The 24,325-nt window shown below is 36.4% G+C and overlaps 4 protein-coding genes and 1 long non-coding RNA gene across 14 annotated transcripts; 1 reads left to right on the forward strand and 4 right to left on the reverse strand.

The window, feature by feature from the left end:
- Nucleotides 1-397: 397 nt before the first annotated feature.
- Nucleotides 398-5,018, reverse strand: LOC132045352 (protection of telomeres protein 1b-like). 9 transcript variants are annotated; one of them, XM_059435922.1, is made up of 10 exons: nucleotides 4,603-5,011; nucleotides 4,388-4,524; nucleotides 4,042-4,231; nucleotides 3,590-3,654; nucleotides 3,339-3,526; nucleotides 2,577-2,858; nucleotides 2,223-2,299; nucleotides 2,068-2,126; nucleotides 1,241-1,393; nucleotides 398-927 (listed from the first exon to the last, which is right to left on the reverse strand). In XM_059435922.1, the coding sequence occupies exons 1-10, from the start codon at nucleotides 4,781-4,783 to the stop codon at nucleotides 712-714; spliced, it is 1,548 nt and encodes a 515-aa protein (XP_059291905.1). In that variant the 5' UTR covers nucleotides 4,784-5,011; the 3' UTR covers nucleotides 398-711. The 9 variants fall into 9 exon arrangements, with proteins under 9 accessions (XP_059291905.1, XP_059291909.1, XP_059291906.1 ...); XM_059435926.1 differs by having other exon boundaries at nucleotides 3,339-3,427; nucleotides 4,603-5,010; XM_059435923.1 differs by having other exon boundaries at nucleotides 3,339-3,487; nucleotides 4,603-5,010.
- Nucleotides 5,019-6,296: 1,278 nt separating this feature from the next.
- LOC132045349 (SWI/SNF complex subunit SWI3B) lies at nucleotides 6,297-9,963 on the reverse strand. Its single transcript, XM_059435915.1, has 6 exons — nucleotides 9,708-9,963; nucleotides 9,210-9,631; nucleotides 8,568-8,939; nucleotides 7,953-8,091; nucleotides 6,870-6,994; nucleotides 6,297-6,758 (listed from the first exon to the last, which is right to left on the reverse strand). Exons 1-6 carry the CDS (start codon nucleotides 9,886-9,888, stop codon nucleotides 6,549-6,551), a joined length of 1,449 nt encoding a protein of 482 aa, XP_059291898.1. The 5' UTR covers nucleotides 9,889-9,963; the 3' UTR covers nucleotides 6,297-6,548.
- A 3,812-nt stretch (nucleotides 9,964-13,775) lies between these two features.
- On the reverse strand, nucleotides 13,776-17,813 carry LOC132045336 (uncharacterized). Of its 2 annotated transcripts, none has more exons than XM_059435892.1 (7): nucleotides 16,898-17,813; nucleotides 16,485-16,608; nucleotides 15,151-15,280; nucleotides 14,557-14,593; nucleotides 14,181-14,283; nucleotides 13,983-14,092; nucleotides 13,776-13,873 (listed from the first exon to the last, which is right to left on the reverse strand). In XM_059435892.1, the coding sequence occupies exons 1-6, from the start codon at nucleotides 17,126-17,128 to the stop codon at nucleotides 13,995-13,997; spliced, it is 723 nt and encodes a 240-aa protein (XP_059291875.1). In that variant the 5' UTR covers nucleotides 17,129-17,813; the 3' UTR covers nucleotides 13,776-13,873; nucleotides 13,983-13,994. The 2 variants fall into 2 exon arrangements, with proteins under 2 accessions (XP_059291875.1, XP_059291874.1); XM_059435891.1 differs by having other exon boundaries at nucleotides 14,181-14,418; nucleotides 16,898-17,807.
- Nucleotides 17,814-18,669: 856 nt separating this feature from the next.
- Nucleotides 18,670-22,703, reverse strand: LOC132045335 (cinnamoyl-CoA reductase 1-like). The gene is made up of 6 exons (XM_059435890.1): nucleotides 22,566-22,703; nucleotides 22,266-22,435; nucleotides 21,487-21,672; nucleotides 21,059-21,221; nucleotides 19,503-19,692; nucleotides 18,670-19,060 (listed from the first exon to the last, which is right to left on the reverse strand). The coding sequence occupies exons 1-6, from the start codon at nucleotides 22,675-22,677 to the stop codon at nucleotides 18,928-18,930; spliced, it is 954 nt and encodes a 317-aa protein (XP_059291873.1). The 5' UTR covers nucleotides 22,678-22,703; the 3' UTR covers nucleotides 18,670-18,927.
- LOC132045337 (uncharacterized) lies at nucleotides 20,743-21,202 on the forward strand. Its single transcript, XR_009412399.1, has 2 exons — nucleotides 20,743-20,884; nucleotides 20,992-21,202. It is a non-coding gene; the product is annotated as an uncharacterized LOC132045337 (long non-coding RNA).
- Nucleotides 22,704-24,325: the final 1,622 nt, after the last annotated feature.

Here is a 24,325-nt window from a genome sequence, read left to right on the forward strand (position 1 = left end):
TACCAGTTTCTTACTAAAATTGTTCTTTTAATCTAGATCCTAGTACTAATTACATGGTTCAACTAATTTTTTACTATAGTTGTTCACTTACTTTCTAAATATCATACAAAGAACTTTGATTTAATTTCTAAATATTTTAGTTTTCTTTCTCAAACAATTAAGGAAACAAATTCAACCCAAAATTTATGCATGCATTGTCTCTTGACGTCTCTAAATTTTTTTGACAGTGGAGTAACAAATTATTATGTACTTAGTTGATAAATGGAATCCTTTTTGCAGGCACTTGGGTTAATAATATTTCTTATACCTATTCGTGACAATTCTCAATGACATATCCAAGTATAATTTGTTAACTAAGCAAAATTGTCAATCATGTATAAGGTCCAACACTCATCTATGATGTCTAACCAGAAGATCAGATACCAGTAATATTGATAAAAGTACAACTTTCAACATGGCATTATTCAGCACCAAAATATTTACTTACTACTAAGTAACTTTAAAACGTACTTGTACAGAAAAGGTGATCACTACATTTACAAGAAAGCAAAATACATTTGGTCACTCCCGACGTTGAAGTGCTTCAGCAATAAGATAATTATAATGCAAAAAAGGCTGATAGTTTTCCAAAAACTAGCACTACCACATTTACAAGAACTCAATATACGTTTGGCCCTTTACATGTACACAAAATATACAACTTTCACTTGCTCATCCCAGGAGTATGGTTGCGAAAATTCGGAAATTCCTGCTTCCCCAGACATCATTCTCATCAATGGGATAAGAAAACAAGCAACAGATTATCCAGGGAGGATTTCTGGACGTTTCATTCATCTCACTATCGCCATCACTTTCAGAAATTCCAAGCAACAAATTCCGCTTTCTTTTTAGCACATCAAAAGAAGGGTAGCGACCAAAGAAATGTTCCTGGGTAAATGGAAAGCAAGTTAGACTTACTAGCCTTGCATATTATTGGATGGAAAAGATGATGTAGACTAATGCTAGATCGACCAAAAAGTTCAAGATTAATGTTCTAGATCAAGAAAAGTTCACTATTAATCTATAACCTAATCAAGCATCTTATTAAAGACAGAAGAAGACATATCTACCAAAGAAGCTGGTATGAAGTTCAGCGTAAAACATTTTCCATGAGTATAACATTGTGCAAGCCTAAGGAACCTTTTCGAGATATTCACAATATAAGTTGGAACAAAAACTGAACGCAAAGAGAAATTGATACCGCATCCTCAGCATATAGATAGGCATGGATTCGGGCAGTAGGATCCTCTAAGGTTAGTCGGATCCTATAAATACCAGAAGGGGAACGATATTCCTCAACGCTCCAAGGAAATGATGCCACAACGCGAACGACACAACGAAATTTACCTACCACCTACAAGGTAGAAGCTTCAATGATATAACTTTGACTATGTCAGGTGAAGTATATGGTCCAAAATATGATCATTATAAAATAATCTCAAACTATACATCCTATAACCGTCACCCTAATGCATAAAGACATAAAAATGGAACAACTTCCCCCTGGATTTAGTGCTTTCGCAATTATAATCCCCCACCCCCACCCCACTCCACCACCCTTTCGATTTTCAGTATCACAAGTCCAAGCATAAACATAGTACCCACTTAACCAGCATGGATGACGAGAAAGGGAATTTTCATTCTCCTCACTTTGAGCTCTGAAAAATCGTTTCAGTGGCAAGCAAATACCTTAATAGAAGCCACTGAAAGTATGACAACGAACAGATAACACAAATGACAACGAACAGATAACACAAACCTCAATCCAAACTGGTCAAACTGGAATACCTCACCCAGTTGAATACAAGCCCCCTATGAGACATCACTATTCTCTATTCATGGGCATTTCCATCTGTTCCAGCATTAAATTCAATAGCTAATAAAGTCCCAGAATGCCTGACTACAACAACCAGCCATGAAGATGTAATATTTCCGGAGACATTAAAGAACTCAATGACTAACACAGTTGAAACCAACAGAAAAAAAGAAGAAGAAGAAATGAAATATTTTAAGAAAGCAGTGAGATACCCTGGGATTCGCAAGAGCTCTCATCAAGCTTACAAAAGGCACGTCAGGATGGTCGGTCACTGAAGATTTTTTATAACGAAGAATATTAGGTGAATGTTGGTATACATGATTAAAAGATCAAACATGAAGATATTTCGTGAGCACATCAATCAAACCTGTCACATGACTTGGCCAAGGTAAGCTTGAAAGAGGCATCCATCCCCATTTAGATTTGGAACGCTCTTTATGCTCCCTACAGATATGCAACTTGTATATGTTAGAATAGTTATGCTGTGATGGGGATGCAAAACATGGCACCGGACAGGGAACAAAAAAATTATCATGGCACCTTCAAGCTGCAATTAGGTGTTCTGGTGATAATGTAGGCATTAGTTACAATATTACGAGAGCATGTGCTATTACATGGTTGTGCAGTGATTATGCAGGACATGCTTATCTTACCAAATGTCTAATGCACTATGTAGTATCACATAATTACAAGAAAATATGTAAATATTAGAGGAGAGAACCTCATGCGCTGTAAAACAATGTGATCTTCATCGCGCAAATAGCAAAACCTAGTAATCGGCAAGAGGGAAGCATTCCACAGTGAGGCATGAAGTTGACATCTTAGGTTATCAAATTTCACCCATCTATTGGTCCCAAGCACGTTCACTCCTAGTTTCTCATTGCCACAATCTAGAGTTACCGTCAGAACAGTTCCAAGACGTGGCAAGTTACATAAAATATCTCTTGGCAGACAAACTGGGACTGACTCTAAAGGAAGAGGATTATCCATTTCATCCTCTAACCTGAAATTCATAAAATATATGTAACATGTAAACACTTACATAGCTTTCACAACCAGATGCTAAAAAAAAAAAAAAAAAAAAAAAAAAAAGATCTAAGAAGAGTAGGTGAGCAAGCGTTGGATGGCTCAATTTAATATGCAATTAATTCATCAGGTCCAGTTCAAATATGAATTGCAGGCAAAATTTGTTTGTGAGCATTTAAACTAATCTACTTGAGAACTATACCAATTCTTCCTAGTGCAACAAAATAACTCTAGTTGAAAAGGGAAAAGAAGGGCAGCCCGGTGCACTAAGCTCCCGCTATGCGCGGGGTCCAGGGAAGGGCCGGACTACAAGGGTCTATTATACGCAGCCTTACCTTGCATTTCTGCAAGAGGCTGTTTCCACGGCTTGAAAAGGAAAAATATAAATATTATCCTCTAAGAGAAAACCGAATGTGGTGGTCAAGCAAAGGAATGAATAAAAGTAGATAGCACTCACTTAGCATTAATAGCGACTGGTGGAGTGTCTGTTCCATCCCACACAAGAAGCATCCACTCATCTTTTCTAATTTCCCATACACGAAGAATCTTGCATATGCCATCGAAATTTGCAATGAAAATATTCAGTGCATATGTCCACAGCCAAGACTCAAGAACACCAAAACAACCAGCAATGTGTTTCCTTAACTGATCTTCAAAAATAAATGAATGGAGGCCTATGTAATAAAAGAGTACAAGTACTAGTATTACCTTGCAAAGCAAATTGAAGCCGCCGCCTTCCCTGATATCTTTCAAGGATTGGAAATCACTAGAATCTATTAAGGTAATTATTAGCAAATCAAGAGTAAGAAATTTGAATTTAAATTGTTATACAAGGAAATCTATCACTTTCTCACCCCACCCCATCCCCACCCCTGCACAAGGAGGGGAATAATGTTATTTTGATCCTTGAATGGAAACAGATGACTCCACACCACCCAAATTAAACAGATGCAGCATCTGGTTGAGAATATGTCAGAGGAAAGAGAAACTAGATTCCTTTACTATGTTCCAATACTAACAAAGACACATTTTAGAAAGACTTCAGGTTCCAAAGTTGTTGCTTAACCAGTACTCTAAATAGATCAAACATGCAATCAATGTGTAAAAATACATAACTTTTCATGTGTCACTTAGCTAAGTCTGTACCAGAAGTAGAGTACCTAGTGCGGTAGGATGATGAACCAGCCACTTCCTCAGACCAAGTATAAATTTTTTGTCTTGCTCCTTAGCAAGATAAATCGAATAGCATTGATAAGGAAGAAAGCTTGTACTAAGTTTTCCATCAAATAAAGCAAACGAAGAGAACTTTTTGTTGAACACAGCATAAACCACAGATTCATGAACTTTCATCTGCACAACAACAATAACTTTTTATGCGCGTAAACGCAATAACCTTATCTTATTTTGCACTGAATATAACTACAGACCAAGAAATCAAGTCCCCAGGTTCAAGATTTTCAGAAATATAGCAGAACATATTACAAAAGTAGAAGTCAATGAAGTTACCACAACTTGAGAAAGCAGAATAATATCACCACCATTAAGTACCACAGGCAATTTATCCATCGTCTCTGTGAAAATATTAACAGAAAGCCCGCCACTTGGGTACGACTCATCAATGATTTTAACCAAGCAGAAGAAATCTGTCAAAAAAAGCTCTTCTTTTTACAAATAAATTACAAGACTCGAAGAAAAAAAGCAACTTGAAAGTGAGTTTTTACCAGTGCCTTTAGACTTCTTTGGAAAGCCAGTTTGGAGGACCAGACCTATGAGATTCACTTTGTTGTTAATTAAACTCATGGCTTCCGCTATTGGCGTATATTCATCACGTCGTCGCTTAGACATTTTCTTTTCTTTGTTTTTTTTTTTTTTTTTTTTTGGGAGAGGCAAATGTAAGGACATGAACTCTCCTTTAGTGCAACGGTATAACTATTTTCCTTCCGCAGAACTTCTCAAGAGTCAAGAATGTCTTTTCCAAGACAAATGAGTAACACATACGGAGTACTTTTTAAAAGAGTAAAGAGTTGAAAACTTATTGAGAGATTGCAGTTGTGAATTATGATGTGAGAGAAATAAGCCACTTGTCCAAGAAGAAGAGTACCTCACACGACTTTGTTGGTAGTGTAAGAGATAAAATGGAGGATCATGTGATGGAAATAAAATACTATTAAGCCATTTGATATAAATATTTTTAGTTAAGAGGAGAAGCCTCATTTATAATCTTAAAATTGAAATTCGAAATAAACAGATCAGTTAATCCGAGACCGTACTTCAAGAAATTGAACCGGAATTTTTATAGTTTGGATGCGGATCGTAATTTCTTAAATTTGAAAATCCAAAAGTCAAACCGAAATTATCATATTCAAGTAGAATTATCTAAAGCCCCACCCCTAATAATAAGTTAAATTAGAAAATAAATATATTATGGGGTATACTGTGGGTTAAAAATTCACACGCGCGAAGAAAAAAATTGCAGAAATGAGAATGCTTAAACAGATGTGTGGACACACCGGAGGAGAGACAAGATTAGTAACGAAGATATACGGTGCAAGATGTGAATGACTTCCATGGTGGACTAGATGCAAGAAGCGAGACTGAGATACTTCGGGCATGTAAAGAGGAGAAGCACAGACGCCCAAGTGCGGAGGTGCGAGAGTTGGCGGTGATAGGTCTAACCGAGTAAGAATTAGAGAGGTGATTAGACCTAACATGGCATGTCTTCAACTCACCAACGACATGGCCCTAGATAGAAGAACATGAAGCTCAAGGATTAAAGCTAGAAGGTTAGTAAGCCATCAAACAATTAGTTTAGTGACGAGCACGGTTCGAGTATTATTAGCATTATTCTATTATTAGCATATTCCTCATTTTATCACTATTATTGCTTCTTTTACTTTGGTTACCTATACTACTTTTGTTGTTTATATTTCTCTTTCTTCCATATTTTTATCATAACTTTTCCATTCGTGTATTCTTTCAAACCTGTTTCGGAAAACGCTTTTTTTCAGCTGACTATCTTTCGGAAACAACCTCTCTACCCCCACAGAGATATGAGTAAGGCCTTCGTACATTCCACCCTCCCCAAACCTCACTTATTAGACCACACTAGCCACTGGGTATGTTGCCAGAAAATAAATACACTACTAACGGAAGTACTTATCAGTTCTGCTCTAAGAAGTCATCCTTTTGAAAGCAGCAACTCAAGACCTTTTTGGTTCAGAAATCTTCTATTGTTATTTAACATTTCAAAACAAGCAACCCTTCTTCTTTCGGTTCTCAGAAATAAAAGAAGGTCAAGCCTGATTTCCCTTCCCCAATCCTCTTATTTCGTTTTCTGCAAATACTTTAAATTAGTAACATATCCGACCAATCCATTATGATAGTAAGAGTTAAGCAGCAGAACTGGACATGAAGCTAACAAGTGTAAAAACAATATCCTCTACAATGGTATTGCGTTACCAGTTTCCACTACTAAAAAAAGCAGAACAAAAAATGCCAATTACAAGTTCTGTCAGAGGGGAATACAACATGTAAGTCAGGAAATATAGGGGGGAAAGCCAAGGATTAGCAGCCAAATAATGCTATATGATTCATCTGAATTTGCTACTACCTAATATTTGACAAATAACTAAGTCCCACTAGATTGGTGACCAACTAAAAGACCATGTTATACCAAGGGGATTTGGCATTCTGCCTTAACACTTATCGGTTCCTCCCCAATGGTTTCTCCAGCTGTTGGAGCACCAGCTTTGTTTAGCAGCAAAGTAAGTTGATCAGTGAAGATCAGGTTCTTAAGCTGCATCAGCTGTTGCCACTCTTTTTCCATCTGTAAATCACGTTCCTCAAAACGAGCAATTCTGTCCTCAATCTCCTTGGCCTGTAGAGCACGAAAGCAAACATGTACAAAGATCACAAAATCAATTAGCACTGATGACCTCATCAACAGAATATTGGTATATTTAACACTCGATTTCATGTACGAGTATACCTCAATTGCCCCATTAGAGACGCCTCTCTCCAGGTCAAGTTCCTCCTTCTCCAGCTGAGCCTTTGCTTCAACAAGAGCACTTTCAAGGGTATCCTTCGCATACCCATTGGAAGTGCCATCCGATTCTGCATAGTCTAAGAGCATGTCATTTACAGCACAAATCCACTGAGCCATCTAGAAGTCTATTGCTTGTAAAATTGGAAAATGAATGTTTCATCTTCCTTTTCACTATTTTATTTTGTTGTAATTCCCTGAAAATCCGCCTCCTTTGCCAACAGTTCTATCACGAGGGAGGGTTGCTCAAGTGGTAGACTAGTGCAAAGGTTTAGGTACCAACAGGGAAAATCGGTAAAAACCATTCCTGCTCCTAGGGTGGGAAGGGGGCTTTAGTGTTGGGGGTGGGTTACCAAATCAAGAAGACAAAGAAAAAAGGGTTATCAAGTTCAAGGGTACCCATGGCCATGGTCATCTGCAAGTTCTCCTAATTGTCCATAGTTCCCTTAGTCCAAACTCCTAAGAATCCGGAAAGGATAAAAGTCATTTTGATATACCGATCAGAAGGAAAAGATAAAGTCATTTTGATATTCAGAAATACGAGATTGGAACACTTTAATATCAATATTGGAACACCCGAAGCCTCTTATCCTGGTCTCATTATCACTAAAGTACTCATGGAGTAGTTTAATCACTCTAAATTAATTGTGTATCAAGGTCATTAATGTCTCCGTCTGGAAGAATGTCAATCCTGTCAGAATAGAGAGGCTAGGCAATGATTCCAGAAAACATCCTTGTAAGCTAAACAAGGATGTCAGTAAACATGACCCTTAGCATTCTACACTCCAAAAGTTGTTGTCAGACGCTCCCGGACAAAATGTAGCCCACAATGCACCAAGAAGTTACATTAGTTAACATTGTAAATGTGCAGAGTAAGACTACTGCATAAACCAAGTGATGAGTCGCATCAGATTTCGCTTCAAACAAACTCATTTCTTAAGAAGCTGACTCCCCAAATATCTAATTGTTTGCAATTATAAGCATTTGCTGTCAAAACTAAAACAAGTAGTAATAAGTAGTGACAAATACCTTGCTTCTCCACACCAGAGGGTAGTGATCCTAGCCTCCCTTTAGTTATTCCCTCACCAATCTCAGACAGAGCTGTAACAGCGGCATGTGCTGCCAATTCTGCAACCTCTTTTCCTGCAAGAGCAGAGAGGAAAGCAGCCTACACCAAGATTCAAAAACAAAAGGAATCACTTGAGGTCTGACTTGAATAATACTCAAGAGTTAATCAGTCAATTTATCCACCTCAACAAATCGGCAACCCAAAAGACTCTTAGTCAATAAGGGCAGCCCGGTGCACTAAGCTCCCGCTATGCGCGGGGTCCGGGGAAGGGCCGGACAACAAAGGTCTATAAGGAAGAGAAATTATCAAATCTCAGATGAGAAGCGAAGTTTCCTTGATCATGTTGAAATTGAAATTGCTTCAGCAACTACAATGTACTTGCAAGTATCCAAGGCAAAATATACAGTCTACAAGCACTTAATCTATGTTCAAATTATGTTCGATATAAATATACAGTCTACAAGCACTTAATCTGTGTCCAAATTACGTTCGATATTCATGTCCACAGTACTAAAAAGAACATATTGATCTAACGTCCTAAACACTTCCATGTAATAAGAAATGTAATTGAGTACCTGAGCCATAATTGGGTTGCTTGCATCAGCAAGGGGTGTGAGGCGCATTCTCTTGGATGGAAGATACATAGTTTCAGACCCGAGTTCACCATCCACTTCTGCAGATTCAGGAGGGCCCATAAACTGCTCACCAAAAGGAAGCTTCACAAATCGAGCCACACATTCCTTCGGGCTTCTACCACCAACATGCTCAGCAACCTTCTTCCAATCATCACCATAATGCATAAGAGCTTCTAAAAGGTGCAAAGTCTCTTTGTCAGTCCAATCTGTCTTAACTTCTTCACTAATCTCAACTCGCCGAAAATCTGAAGAATTGAGGCCGACTCTGTAATTATTACGAACATAGCATCTTGCACAAAGAGTCAAATCATGCTGCATTTAAACAAACAAAATCGGAGTAAACTTATATTTGACCGTAGCAACAAGTCCTACCAACACTTAAGTAAACACTGCCATTTGGCAGTAAGCAGAAAAACAATAAAAATAAAAACTATTTTAATGAACCCACCAGCTACAAAAAGTAGGAAGCTATAAGCTGAACAGCGAGAGCTAAATTAAGTATCATCAACTGAGCTGAAGTTTAAAGATTCAAAATAAACAAGACAAACCAAACACTGCAAAATGGAAGATTGCGGCAATCACCTTATCAGAAGCGAAACAGGCAATGCTGCAAACTGTCTTACAGGCATTGCACAGTCTTTTTTTAGGAAGAGTAAGATCAGTGGAAGTTCCATTAGCTTCACTGTTTTGCTGAGCTGAAGCAGATGTTGACTTTGACTCTTTTTCTTCCCACTTGAGAGACTTGGAAGAGTTAGCAGTGTAATTAATCAAACCCCATGTGTCCAAGAAATCGAAAACCCTACGAATTGAACCGACGTCTCCAACAATAGTCTTGCGAGCCTCAGTAAAGGTGAGTTTTTTAGTGGGGTTATCTCTAAATCTACGAATAATGGTATTCCTATAGTATTTGTAAGTCTTAGGGTTCTTAGAAGGTGATCTTCCGTCGAAGAATTCAGGAAGAAAACGAACCTCACATTCATGAATGGTATTCCATGAAAACCAACCTAAAAGAAGAACACCGAAACATCAACTAATCAATCAATACAGAAATATGAGAAGCAAATAGAATAGGGGACTTACGAGAATAGGTGGGAATATAGACGAAATCAGGCTGCTCGTTTGGGGAGGATTCCAATTGCTTTGCTGGCAAAACTTCCGTTTGAGGTGGCTGCGATGGTGTTTGTGGTTCTGGTTGTGGCGGAGAGGTACTTTCTGGGTCGGGTTTAATTGCCGGTGACTTGCTTTCGCCGGCTTCCGCCATGTTCCAGTTTCACAAATTTAGACAAGTTTCAATTAAACGCACAACGCTCTATGTCAGCCAACTATCCACGGAATTACCATTACTACATAAGGTTTTATTTCCGTTTTAGTTTATATATTTTGATGAATAATGTTTTTAGTTTTAGTTTCTCAATTATTACTAACCAAGTTGCTTGTGTCCACTTTTGGTCTATCAATTGTTAATAAATTTTAATGTTAGTCTTTGAGAAAGGACCAAAATAATACATTATTTTTGGGATTGAATCTAAAACCATACATGTTCTTTTACATAGAGCATTAATAGTCTATTATGTTTGCATAAATAGTGCATTTTTAGTTAACTCTCAAATATTTTGTTAAAAATTTAACGAAAAATGGTAAAATGCCCCTGAAATATTAGAAAAGGTTTAAAAATACCCTTCATTTATCTATTTTGCTAAATATACCTCTCAATTCAACTTTTTGGCTCATTTATGCCCTTTGATTAACAGTCAACACTATATTTTTAATTTATTTTATTTAAATAATACATGGCATTTTATTACTGGAAAATTGATTTTTTTTTCAAAAAATATGGAAAATAGTTTTTTAATTAAAATATCTGAAAAAAATGGTTTTTTCTTAAATCAAGAAAATTGATTTTTTTGTCCTAAAATTTTTAGATTTTCATGATTTTATTTTTAGGACACTTAAAAAAAAAAAAAAGTGGATTTTTTTTTCAAAATCGAAAAAAACTAGATTTTTATAAAAATCTGGAAAAAATGTTTTTTTTACAAAAAGTGTGGAAAAATTGTATTTAAAAAAAAAATCCAGAAAGCTATTCTCTTTAAAATCTAGAAGAAAATTATGAAGTATTAGTTTTGCACATTTTACTTTAAAAATTCAATTTTTCAGATTTAAAAAATTTAGTTTTCCATATTTAAAAAAAAGGGTTTTCCACCCTTTAAAAAAATACAGTTTTCAGATTTAAAAAATTCCACATTTGTTAATAAAAATTCAATCCTGAATTATTATTTTTAAATGCGGGCTTACCACATTTATATATATAGTTGTTCCAGATTTTATAAAAATTCAATTTTTTCAGATTTAGAAAATCGGACTAGTAATAAAATGTCATGTGTAATTTAAATAATTTTTTTAAATTTAGTGTTGACCGTCAAAGAGTATAAATGAGCCAAAAAGTTAAACTGGGGGTATTATTAGCAAACTAGATAGATGAAGGGTATTTTTAGACCTTTTCTAATAGTTCAAGGGCATTTTTGCCCTTTTTGGTTAAATTTTTAACATAATATTTGGTAGTTAACTAAAAGTGCACCACTTATGCAAATATAATGGACTATTAATGCTCCATGTAAAAAAACATGTATGGTTTTAGATCCAAACCCCAAGATAGTGTACTATTTCGGTCCTTTTCTCGTTAGTCTTTTGTTATATATAGTTGAGTACTTTTAACTTTCCATTAACTAAAATGTGCACTTTTAATCGCTTTATTGCGAATATTCACAAATTTATCATAACTATAAATTATTTCACCACCTAATATGTGTTAGGTTAAATTTGTACTATTACTTCGTGTTTGATGGTTAAATAATTTAAATATCTAAATATAACATATTTTCTTCATAAAGGGATCAAAAGGACACATTTTAATTAATTGTACTAAGTCATATACCACAAGCATCAAAATTAAAGTTAAATAATAATTGGGGGACTTTTAAACATATCTTAAACCATGTAAGCATTCGTGCGAAATTGGTACTTTTAACTACAAGGATCTGTATTTATTTGCACTCCTTAAGCAAAACAATGAATATAATCTAATCACTACATTATCCTTTATTTCTCTTAAAACTATCACATTTAATTAACACTTAAATCATGAAAGAATAACATTAGATTTTAGAAGAAAAAAAGCAGCAAACACTTTTGTTTAAAACGTCAAATATGAAACAAAAGGACTAGTATTTGACACATTGGCATGGATGGAAAACACCCCCCGCGTGTTTCTTCTTTCTTGGACAATGACCCAAACTTTGATTTTACACGATTCATTCGTTATTTACGAACAAATGTACTTTACATAGATTGAGTAACAACGATCAACTTCTAAAACATAAAACGAAATTCAATCAGCTTTTTCTCTTCAAATGTTAATCCATATAATATTTGACAGAAGTGGGGAAAGAGAAATATAAACTTCAGAGGATTAATTGCAGTCCTGTGTTCAGTTGCGAAGTCTGCCCCGAGTTTCTTCTTCTTCTTCTTGTACCAAACAGGATGAAGACAAATCAAGGATGCAAGATTGCTTTGCACCAAAAATGTTCCAAATTATGGTCATGTCACCAACCTCGGTGATAATAACTTATGGACCTGAAGCTTCTTGCTTCAAGAATCATAAATAGAACATCCAAATTACAAAATGAATGTGAAATTTAAGACTAAAGATTGATTCTTTTATGCACAAGACTTGAGAATACTTTTAAACGCAGCACGCAAGACAGTGACTATCTACACACCCAAAAGCATATTCTGGGACTATAAAAGAATCATAGGTTGATTCTGATATGAATTTTTTATAGAGTTTATTGCTACGGGGAGGGAGCCAGAAACCTATTCCAGTATCCCTCCAAAGCATGACACCTACTGTCTGCCAGTTATCCCGACACCAGCAGAAAAGAAGGGCCTAGATACATGATGATGTTGAAGGAATTGCAATCCGCAACTTCCATGTTTCCTCACTCAATCATCAGGAGCGACTCAGACATTGAGCTCTCATGGTGAGTGTGACTTTTTTACAACCTGCATGAAGGCAAATAATGTTAAGACTACAGACAGTTGAACAAGCTACTAGCTTTGTACATGCTCTAGGAGAAATATAACACCTTGCTACAGACCAAATATCTTCCAGAATCTACATACACAGCTTTCTTTTAGTTTTTTTTTTTTTTTTTTCTTTTCTTTTATTAAGTGGCTGCATATCTTATTAGTAGATTAATTTCAGACACAATTCATATTGATGACATGTAAATGGCACTGAAACAGGACTGCTTACCACAACAAAGGACCTTTAATGACATGCAAATACATAATGCAAGTTTAAGCTGCACCAAACGAAAAAGGAAAGAACAATATTGAACTCTCATGATAGAGACTACATCCTCGAACGCCATAAAGATTGTTAAAATCAATATATGATAAGAAGATATGAGAGTCCCTACTATTAACCACTTCAATAATCCAATAATATGCGTAGCACGATCAAGACAACAACGAGAAAGAGCTAATAAATATTCCATCGATGTGTAATTATACCTGCCACGCACAGTAGGTTGCAACAAGCATTTTCCGAGAAACATCATCATCAAGCATTTAATGAAAATTGAAAACCAACATCTTTGGGAGTTCTTGTACACACATGACACAACAGGGAACATGTTAGCCCAAACCCAGCATTCTTAATCAGGCAAAGAAGGTTCACCAAGAAAGCAGCCCTACAATTATGCTTTCAATTCTCTCTCTCCTTTTTTTTTTTTTTTTTTTTTAAAGAGATGCTTTCTTTTCTCTTTTTGGATAAGTGAAGCCATATAATTATTTCAATATATGGCCATTTGCATAGAGGAGATACCTGCTTTCTGGGGAAAACACAGTATCCTCTTCTGTCTCATTATAATTGACCTGCTTTCTGTATTGGTCCTCATATGACCTCATAAATGCAATTGAACTCCCCCCACACCCCCCCCCCCCCCAAAAAAAAAAAAAAAAAAAACACACCCAACACACGTACAAAAAAAAAAAAAAAAAAAAAAAAATGACAAAGAGGCAGGAGGGGGTGTTGGATCATGGACGAACTCAAAAGATAAAAACAGGTTAAACGAAGCCAAATCTAGTACCTCTAGAATGCAAAGTGAACAATTTGCAAGGCTAGATTAAAAGCCCGCCTCTCAAGTAGCAATACTGCTGCTGTTAGTCCTGCTGCAATCTAGTACCTAAAGGTCAAAAGTAGAACACAAACATCAACAGGAAAATTGTGGTTGCAACTTGCAGAAGCAAATACGTCGCAGCTATTTCATCTGTTGGGTCTGAATTACCACTTACCTTGATAAAATCTCACCCTGCATTTTGGTCAGAACCGCTACCTTGCATAAATTGAGGAGAATGAGTAGGTAGTATAAACTGTGGCTGTGGTGTAACAGGTGCTCCAACACCTAAAAATCAGAAACAGTTGCTTTATGATAATATGATATGCAAGGCTACCATGCATGCATACATAAGAAGCAAATAAAAGAGATGTGCCTGCTTGGTATGGTGCTTGAATAGTTGGAATGGATGAAGCTGTCATTGCATTGACACTGGGCCCACCAAACTGAAGAATCTGATGACCTGGCACTGCATAACCCTGCAATGTTGTATAACTGTGACTTCCAGGAACAGCCTGACTTAGCTGGCCGTAAGGATACATTGTTGCGTTAACAGTTCCAGGTACACCATATATAGGAAGGTATTGTTGTCCTCCATAAGGATTGTAAACACCCTATGGGATAAAATTACAGTATGCATCAAAATTGAGTCTCATAGTCAAGACAAAAGGGCACTTGAACCTTTTTACAGCAGCAAAAATAAGGGATGAACTGTAATGTCTCGATTTATGCAGTGCTACACTGCTACTAACCTGAGGGTAAACGTAATCCGCACCATATGTCGCATACCTGCATTAGTAAAATAGAGCTTACAGTACCTTCTAAGAGTTGTGATTTTAAATGTAATACACACAAATAATCCATGTGATAAATGTACTAACATATGAAATATTAACATGAAGGCCTAAGGTCGATCAATTAAGTTAATTATTCTTTTGATTTAAAATAAGCAAATTAAGTAACATGGTTCTCTCTCAGTGAATAGGATGAAACTTTTTGCGCTTTCTCAGTAAAAAGAGAGAAATTACTTGTTCTGCATGCAAAATATGAAACTCATGAAATTCAAGAATGAACGAAATCAAGCTTGGCCCTTTTCCCCCACAAACTTATAATCCTGAATGCGATGACATTTCAAGAATCGATACGTTAAAATTTAGGAACAGTATGCTGCTACATTAATTAACCGAACCTTCCTTTCTCCTTATGCCAATTATCTGCATGTTTTCCTCTATGATTCTACTATAAACAATAAATGAATCAGTGCTTGCACAGTCTATAAAAAGTCACTTTTCTTCCGAATTTATATGTGGATTGTGGAGAGTAAGCATGCGTGTGACACAGCTTACCCATAGGGAGAATACATCAAGCCTTGTTGGTATCCATAAGAAACCGGTTGCTGGTAGCCAAAGCTTCCGGCGTAACCACCTCGAGCAGCTGGTAGACCTGCTGGAAATGGAGTTGATGACCTCAGACGTCCTGTACCAAATAAAGTGGAAGTAAGCTAATGCACTTCAAAGAATGAGCATCCTATTTCTTTTTGGTTCTTTCCCTTTTTCCAGGTAGGATGTGCCCTGACATATCAAATGGTTAGGTGTTGTCATCTTAGATCTCTGTCAAACACATAACCAGCCATGAATTGTCATTCGCAGGATCCTTCCAAAAACAGGTGATCCATATAGATGTTTTTACAACAATTCACAGGCAGCGTTACAATTTTTCATATAAAAAGCCTGTAAAGGAACTTTGCAGCTTCCTTAATGTCAAAGATTATCAATGTGTTAGAGAGAAGCGAAGGAAACAGCTCTCCACATTGATTATGCAAAAAGGTCACACAAGTGATTTATTAAGCGTGCTAGCAATCTATTCTGTTCTACACCATCAATTTTGGAGAAGTCAAAGAGCAAAAATCCCCGCCGTCCACCAAGAAGGTAGATAGGTATAGGGCCAAAAGGTTAAAGAATTTGTCAAAACATACTGTACGCATTATGTAAACCATTTCATTTCAGCAAACAAGGAAGTTGTTGAAGGGCCAAGATCATTGTGTCACTTCGTGATGAGGGATGATTTCTTGTTAGAAGAGGAGAAAAGACTCAAGAGTATTCTGAAGCACGGTTATTGATCGCATGCACTTCATGATCTTCAGTCGTCTGATCAAGCGGACCTATTCACATCCCTTTATTTCTCATTTTAAACCATGTACTACAATCTTTGTGAGACTTAATTATACGAAACCCCAAAAAGCAGGAATGTCTAATGCGTTGTCTACTTCAGTTTAATTAGAGTATCACAATACAGAACTTCAACTCTATTTTCCAGATCTTAGTATCTTATTACTCCTCCTACCATCATCATTTCACCAGAGTGTATCAATCCTAAGGCTTATCTTCTCAAATTCTTTTTACTTGCAACAATTTAAATGCACTTACCTCACCTTTCTCCCTCAGTTTTCCATTTCACCATCTCAACAATATCTCCACCATATGATAGCTTAGGATGGATCATACATTGTCTTTTATTAGCTGGGAGTGCATGCAAATGTGCACAAATAGAAAAACAATCTACAAGCTAACACTTTATATAACATAGAGCTCATCAGACTGTCAAGATATGCGCAACCCCATGGTCCAATATTATTACATAGAAATAGAATAGAGCATTCAACCAAAATAAGGTACAATACCAAATGGCACAGTAGGCCGAGGTCGTCCTAACGAAGCCAAATTACAATTTGCCCGCCTCCCATCGATAACTGGAGCAGGATCAGCACAAGCCCTCCTCGTGGATTCAGGGTCCCGAAAAGTGACCTATACCCTCCATAGAAATACCATGCGGACATTATGTCATTCAGTTATCCAAATTCTTAGCTGCAGGCTTAGTAATTAAGGAAAAGATAGGCAATTTAAATGATTTAGCAAGTGACAGACAATATATCACCTCGCTGTAAAAAAAACAGGGGGGGGAGGAAGTAATTACTTATTGACAAAGATGGAATTTCAAAAAAGAAGCAATTTTTGCTCCATAAAAAAGAAGAGAAATCCAGTAAAAAAGCTGTACTGTTTTCAAATTGAGTAAACCAAACAAAAGGAGACTCACAAAGCCATAGCCTTTGGATCGGCCAGTATTTTTATCAGTGATGACAACAGCTTCGAGGATTTCACCAAACTGTTCAAAGTATCTTCTGAGGGTTTCACTTTGAGTTTCCCAAGCAAGGCCTCCAACAAAGACCTTAGTGAAAGTGGTGTCCCCAAAAGGAGAATTAAAGAATGGAACCCCACTACTAGTTGAACCTGAACCCTGAACTGGTGGCTGCTGTTGATACGCCATGAAGAAAAGAAGATACAGGAGAACTAAGGGAATATTACTTAGACCACAAAAAGAAGCTATTCACGTTATACTAAAGTTGATCCATTAAAAACCCCACCTTTTTATAAACAGAAAACCCCAGCAAAACCCCTAAAAAAGGAAGAAAAGATGGTGAAAAACTATAGGTATATACAAAACAAGAAAAGGGTGTTTGAGGAGAGAGCTGGCGGAAGAGAAGAGAAAGGATCAAGAAGAAAAAAGGAAACCCTAGAACTGAGGGTGGAAAAAAAGAGGCGTAGGTCAAAAGGTAGAAGGGGGGTCAAGGTGGGGCTTTTATTTGGGGTGGATCAGCTGTACAAAAGAGTAGAGTAAGAAGAAACAGGAGAGGAGGGGGTGGATGGGGTAAAAAGGTGAAGAAACTGGGGGGTCATGATTATACAAAGAGGAGCACGACAGGTAAATAAAAAAAGAGAGCGAAAAAGTTAAGAGGCTAATAAACATTCATGGCGGATCCTAAGAAGTGGAACAGTAAAAGAAAGGATTTTGAAGAATTGGGATTGGAATTGGTGAGAAATGATGGAGAGAGAGAAAAACAGAGGAGCATAGTAGAAAAGAGGTACGTAGTATCGTAGAAGCAGAAAGAGAAGAAGCAAGTAGTGACTCAATCATCATCGTTTTTACTCGCACTGTCAAAAACAAATTTCTTGTTAACGGCTTTTATACTCTTTTCTTAGCAATGACAGTGGCAGGTCAGTTTTTGGGCAGCTGGGCCAGCTTCTTTAATGGTATTTTACTCGTCTGATTAATTTTAAATAACGCATGAAAAATCACCTTCTAACCTCTTGAATAAAGAATAAAGATACGAGTTAAAATTTTGAATTTATCAATTCCAAATTTTACAAAATGTTGTTTATTTAGTTATGATTACATTATTTATACAATTAAGTAAATTTTAATACAAAAATAAAAGGAATATGAGCTAAAGCCGTAAGTGGACATGATACTTATCAGAGGAGATTTTATTTTCATGCTCAAATTCGAGATATTTAATTAAGAATTGAACAAGTTTTTAGCGCTTCCCATTCTAATGGTTGTTTCATGGTCCTACTTTGTGTTCATCAGCTTCTAGCATTCCCCATTTGTCACTTTGTTTTTTCTTCATTAGCCCCAATTTTTGTGATTTTCACCCCACCTGCCCCCTTCTCAGAGAGTATGCCACTGTAGCAATTTACAACTTGAATTTTCCAATTTCAATATATAACTTCACCTAATGAACAGTTTAATAGCGGAGTATTGTTTACTACTTCAGAATTTCATTGTTCTCAATCACACACAAAAATGTGTGTGTACACATCGTACGCATTCTAGGGAAGGTTCTTGAATTTGTCTTGATTTTCATTTTCTTGACAATTAGCTTGTGAACTTCAGCACAAAAATTCTCCGCTCAAATGCTCTCTCCATATCGAAATGTCCAAAAGCTCGTCACTTTTAAGTAACGATAGACAAATTCGCCAAGCAGCTTCACTAAAACGCCTGCTGCTATCTAGAGATCCGCTATAAGCTTTTCTAGTTCTCAAATCTCATAAGCTCTAGGAATAGAAATACAAGGTTGAACTTGACCAAATTGAGAGCAATCTGTACCCCAACTGAGAGCAAATAAAACAACAAAAAGAAACAGCGAAATAGAACTCAAAAGGGGTATAGTACAACCTCCTCAATCCAGACTGTCTATTATAGATACTTGAAAGACATGCAAAGCAATTATTTACCACAAAGTATTACAATAAGCAAAAAGGTGGACTTGAGATGTCTCCTCTTCTTCAATCCAGAAAGCCACCTTGTTTGTAACTTTCAACTGCATCAATTAGAGTTTCCTCCAGTGGCCTATATTGCCAACCCAACTTCTGGAGCTTCTCCGAACTATAACTTCCTTCATCCGTCACATCGGTAAAACTGCAAAATAAAAACTACATTTAGGACAACAGATTTAGATAAACGAGGAACTTCTGTGCACAAGTGCAAGAGCCCGGCCCACTAGTGATATTGTCCAATTCGAGCGTCACTAGGATCTAAGGGGTGTTTCCTTATACGTCCTGGGTAACGTGTTTTAAAGCCGTGGGGTCCTAGGCCCAAAGTGGACAATATCACAGTATCACTAATGGGCGAGGCTATTACGAGAAGAAAAAACAAGATACTTATCAATAGGCTTGATCAAATAGATGACACTGTTCTTTAGTAATATCTTAACCAGACACACTGGAATAGGAAATAAAATACCATAAGAGAAGTCCCTATTATGTTAAGCTGCTTCTTTTTGCAACTCTTAAACCAGACACGGGAAATAGGACACTAGTTCCCATTAAAGAAGCATAAGGTGGAATGGAGAGAAATTCACCGTTTAGGATAGTTGTAGTTGGGGTAGTGTTTCTTCAGCATGGCAACTAAATCCTCTGATTTCACTGTATGAGCCGTGCACAGGTATCTACCTTCAGCTTCAGGTCTCTCATATAATAGCAGCAAAGCTTCAGCTAAATCACGTACGTCTATTAGAAACCGTCTCTTGTTTTCCAGCTCTTCATATCCTTCTGTATGAACAACACAAAGAGTGAAGGAAGGGATGTCAGTCACTTCAAACGAAACAATGAAAGAACCACGACCAGGATCCATATACATGAAATCACATAAACAACACATGAAGCCATTAGCATAAGAAGATGCAACGCAACTCAGTTGATACAATAATATGCAGCTATAATATTTAAGTGCTTGTGCTCCTTTTAGGTAATAAATCTCGAGAATGGAGAAGGAGAACGACCCTGTTCGCACTGAAATAGAAAAAATGGGTATGAAGAGGTTGGGAGTGGGGTCTATCCCTTTCGGTGAAACTTTGCTTATTTCAGCAAATGTTCTTATATGCCTAGACTCTGAACCAGTTATTTATGATATCCATGATTAATAGGTCAACTCGTTCCCTTACATAAAAATTAATATTTACTACCATTAAACACAATGCTTAGTAGTTGTCGGTGCATAGTAGCTAGGAGGTCTTTTATCTAAACAGGCAATACACTCGAGAGTTCATAGCAAAAGCAATGCTTGAAAACACTAGAGTAGAAGGATAACAAAAGAGCAACAACGCTTGTAACCAAAACTATCACAAACTGGCCTACTAAACTTTATCAAATGACCTATAAAGCACATAACTTTACTTCTTTCTCTTTTATTTTATTATTTTGAATTTTACAGATAATAAAAGAAGTCAACTTCAGCAATTTACATGAAGGGGAAATGGGGAAGTGACCCTGTTCCTCTGTCATATCCTATAATTGTATAAAGTAATAAGCTAGAGGGGCTTCCGGCAGTTGTCCAAAGCATTCAGGGCTATAAAATGAATGTATACAAGGAGGAACTCATTAACTAGTGTGCTTAATTTGAAATCATAAAATTACCCAAATGTTATGGACAAAAAGTCCAAGCTACCACCAACGAACATATCAAACATGAAAACTACAATACACCTAAACTCACTGTCCCAAAAATACCGAGGGTCTTTTGGAAACAGCCTCTCTGCCCCACAAAGGTAGGGGTAAGGTCAGCGTACTCCCTACCCTCCCCAGACGCCACTTGTGAGATTACACTGGGTATGTTTTTGTTGTTGTAGCTTAGATAATAACCTCAAAGATAACTAGACAGCACTTTTTTTGCTTTCAATGATATCTTGCTTATCGTCAACCGCCAAGTATTTTGGATAACCAAAATTCATATATGACAAGACAAGTTGAGGATACACATATATATATGATCATGCTCGCTAAAAGAATTAAAAATCTTGTGGGAAAAGTGAACTCCGATTATTCACCGATGAGCAACTCATGCAAGCATAGATGTAGAAGTAGAAGAAATAATACAGAAACATTAAAACAGTGAAGTATATTGATGGCTTCTTGGTACCTTTCAGCAGCTTAATGAGAACCAAACTACTTGCATTTGTTGTTTTCTGCAACATTGGCCCAATAACAAGTGTTGGGAGCACAGTTACCATATCAAGTCCACTTTGCTTTGCATATGACCAAGCTTCTTTCTCAGCCATCGTTTTAGAAAAACAGTACCAGTTCTGCATGCATGTGGAACCACAAAATCAGATAGGAAATTGCTCTAACAAAACAAGCATTCAAGATTCAAATCCAAATTTATCTTAACATAAAATAAGCCATTCCGACAGGACACTGCTCGAGTAAAATAAGTACTCAAGATACAGATCATATATTACTTTACCAACACTATGTATCGTATGTTAGAAACATGTTGATTATTAAATAATAATCTTTAAATTCCCACAGAAGTCAAATTTGCAAACTTGTATCAGTAAAAGAAGTTACATTAGTTGCTTTGCAGTATTCACTGTCCGACCAACAAGTCTCGTCCTTCACTTTACCGTTCGGCCAGTTGGGGTTCAAGGCAGCAGCAGCAACAGAAGATACAAACACAACTCGCTTGATGTTTGCTTCAGAGCATGCCTTCAGAACATTAAGTGTGCCTTTTACTGCGGGCTCAACAAGTTCTACCTGCAATCAAGCCATTGAACATAAGAAGAATTTTACTTTCTTTTTGGTGCAGAACTAGAGCACATTGGGAATAGTTATTTCGAAAGCAATCTAGAAATGCAGATCGTTTGATTACAATACAATGTATTCTGGATGCACCCGATTTTCCAATGTCTTAGGCCCCCAAATAGTGGAGATCCATGGAAGTGTCTCTTATTGTAAGAATATTAATCACCGTGAAAACATCCTTTTGAACAGTATATCGCATAAAATCCCAATATAAATTCACTATCTTGTTCTTCATTTTGTAGAAAGACACCTCTACGTGCTTTCAACAATTAATAACTTGTAATTAAGATCCCAATATGCTAAACTACTGAGGAAGATCCCACTGATGTTTGGAGATCTACGAATGGAAACCACAGGATACCATTCATATCACAAAGTGAATAAGCTGATAATCTCTAAATCCATGGACATATATAGAAACTGGATATTGACCAATTGTTTTGTTTTTTTACCATGGCATCATGGCATTAGTTTACTCTGCTTTAGATCTTTAGAGAAGCTAGTTTGGTCACAAGAAATAATTTAATAGGCTAGCAAATTCATACCTCGGGATTTGGTACAGAGCCTGAAGGAACTGGACTAGCAACATGAAATACTCCATTGCATCCTTTGATGGCTGCAGCAAGGGAATTGGGATCTAGCAAGTCTGCCTTGAAGAGTTTGAGGTTTTCAGCAGCTTTGTCAAGGTTTTTCAGATGAGCATACTTGTCATTAGCTGCAAATTAATTTACAAAAGGCCTCTTCAGAAACTCCAAAAAGAACATGTTCAGTTTTAATTAGTCTAGCATGTTAGAACAAAGATGTTCGTATTTGGTGTTTGTTTCTCACAACAGAGAAAAACTTACAAGGGTCTCTAACGGTGCCATGAACGATGTAGTCCTTGGAAAGGAGAAGCTTCACTAGCGATGAAGCCACGTATCCACCTGCCCCAGTTACACACACCCTGCACTTCTCCATTATTATTGCTCCAAGGCGGTTGGGCGCTTTTGCTTTTATTTTCTAGAAAAAGCTCAATGTAAAAGCATTGGGACCATTCACACACACAACACTAGTTTACTGTTTTTTCTGCGGCTAATCCGTTGTATATCTTCCTTTTTGGATAAACAAATATCGAATTCCTAGTGGAGTAACCATTTATGTCGGTTTATTTATACACGTCTTACTATTTTGTCTTGTCTTGAGTTTCCATTTTTTATGAATAAAAAAGGAATATATGACATAATTTGATTTTATACTCACTCACACCTGTACTATTTTGTCTTGAGTTTCCATTTTTTATTTATGAATAAAAAAGGAATATATGAGATAATTTGATTTTATACTCACTCACACCTGCACCCAAGGAAAAGGACAAGAACCGAAATTGCAAGATCAATTTATTTTCACTTAATCAAAGTCTTAATTTTAATTATTAAGCATATTTATTTTTAAGGTTTAACTTCAATTATGTTTTTTAATTGTATAATCACTTTATGAGTTTTAATAAATTTGTATAACAAAATCTAAATATCATTATGATGCGATCCACTCAAAGATTTTTACGAAAATAGCATTGCATCACTACTTCATTCATTTTTACCGCTACTCATCGCCATTGTCATTGTCCGCCATTATCAACTACCGTCATCTACCATCCTGATCATGATAGCCACTAATTACTATGGACTATCACCACAAATCAACAATATTATATATCGCCAACCTCCTTAATTAGTCATCGCCATTATTAGTTAGCAGAGGCGGATTTACGTTGATCCAAGGGGTGTCACGTGATACGGCTTTGTCGAATTTTTTTACTAGATATACATATTTAAAAAATAAAAAAGAACAAAATTAGAAGCTAAAAGGAATATAGTGACACTACTTCAAACAAACTCGCGCACTGGTATGTTGGTTAGGCGCTTCAAATTCATGGGCGAGGTCCTTAGTTCAAACCCACTCAAACTCAATCTTTTTGTTAATTTTAAATCTTTCAAATCCCAATCAACTGGACGGAAAAAAAATGCAATAAAATAAGTTAATTTAAATCCCAAATCAAGCATAAAAGGGCAGTTACCATGAGCATAATTCATTAGAAATTTTTTTACCATAAAAGTTAAAACCCTAAAAAAACTAATAAGTCATAGCCTGAAAAGTTCTTCCATCAATTAGAATATAATATCTTCTCGTTCCTTATCCCGATCAGCGTCTCAGTTGCTAATTGTAGGAATGTCAATAGGACGGTTCGGTCGGTTATTTTAAAAAATTATACCATTCAAATTCTTCGGTTATTTTATTTTGTATAACCAAAATTAGACTTTTCGAGACCATCACATCATCTCGGTTTTTCTTCGGTATCGGTACGGTTCGGTTACTTTAGTTTTAAAGTGTCACGTAAGAATACACCATCATTAAAATGTAACGACACAGACCTCCACAAACCTATTTGTTTCTTATGAAATATTTAATGTAAAAGCTATTAAAAAAAAACTATACAAAGTAATTAAACTGAAATGTGTTATATCAAGTAGCAAGACAACAACGATGGCATCATCGCGACGTGAATCCTCACTGATTGACCAGGGAGAAGAATAACTTGCCAAAGACAACAATGTTGAATTGAGCC

The sequence above is a fragment of the Lycium ferocissimum genome, unplaced genomic scaffold (assembly GCF_029784015.1).
Source record: "Lycium ferocissimum isolate CSIRO_LF1 unplaced genomic scaffold, AGI_CSIRO_Lferr_CH_V1 ctg653, whole genome shotgun sequence".
NCBI lineage: Eukaryota > Viridiplantae > Streptophyta > Magnoliopsida > Solanales > Solanaceae > Lycium > Lycium ferocissimum.

Bases quoted from the DNA above. Each gene is read 5' to 3' on its own strand.
- LOC132045352 (XM_059435921.1), bottom strand. From the start codon at position 4,783: ATGTCCTTACATTTGCCTCTCCCAAAAAAAAAAAAAAAAAAAAACAAA. The intron at 3,655-4,041 runs GTACTCTACTTC...TTACCTTAATAG, and splicing joins TCATCATCCTACCGCACTAG to ATTCTAGTGATTTCCAATCC. The intron at 2,859-3,338 runs GTGAGTGCTATC...TATGAATTTCAG, and splicing joins CCAGTCGCTATTAATGCTAA to GTTAGAGGATGAAATGGATA.
- LOC132045349 (XM_059435915.1), bottom strand. From the start codon at position 9,888: ATGGCGGAAGCCGGCGAAAGCAAGTCACCGGCAATTAAACCCGACCCA. The intron at 8,940-9,209 runs GTGATTGCCGCA...GTTTAAATGCAG, and splicing joins CCTGTTTCGCTTCTGATAAG to CATGATTTGACTCTTTGTGC. The intron at 8,092-8,567 runs GTACTCAATTAC...ATCTTGGTGTAG, and splicing joins GCAACCCAATTATGGCTCAG to GCTGCTTTCCTCTCTGCTCT.
- LOC132045336 (XM_059435891.1), bottom strand. From the start codon at position 17,128: ATGGCGTATCAACAGCAGCCACCAGTTCAGGGTTCAGGTTCAACTAGT. The intron at 15,281-16,484 runs GTATTGTACCTT...TATTTGGTACAG, and splicing joins TCGGCCTACTGTGCCATTTG to GACGTCTGAGGTCATCAACT. The intron at 14,419-14,556 runs GTTAGTAGCAGT...TTTATCCCATAG, and splicing joins CGGATTACGTTTACCCTCAG to GGTGTTTACAATCCTTATGG.
- LOC132045335 (XM_059435890.1), bottom strand. From the start codon at position 22,677: ATGGAGAAGTGCAGGGTGTGTGTAACTGGGGCAGGTGGATACGTGGCT. The intron at 22,436-22,565 runs GTAAGTTTTTCT...ATTAATTTGCAG, and splicing joins TGGCACCGTTAGAGACCCTT to CTAATGACAAGTATGCTCAT. The intron at 21,673-22,265 runs GTATGAATTTGC...GCTTGATTGCAG, and splicing joins GCTCTGTACCAAATCCCGAG to GTAGAACTTGTTGAGCCCGC.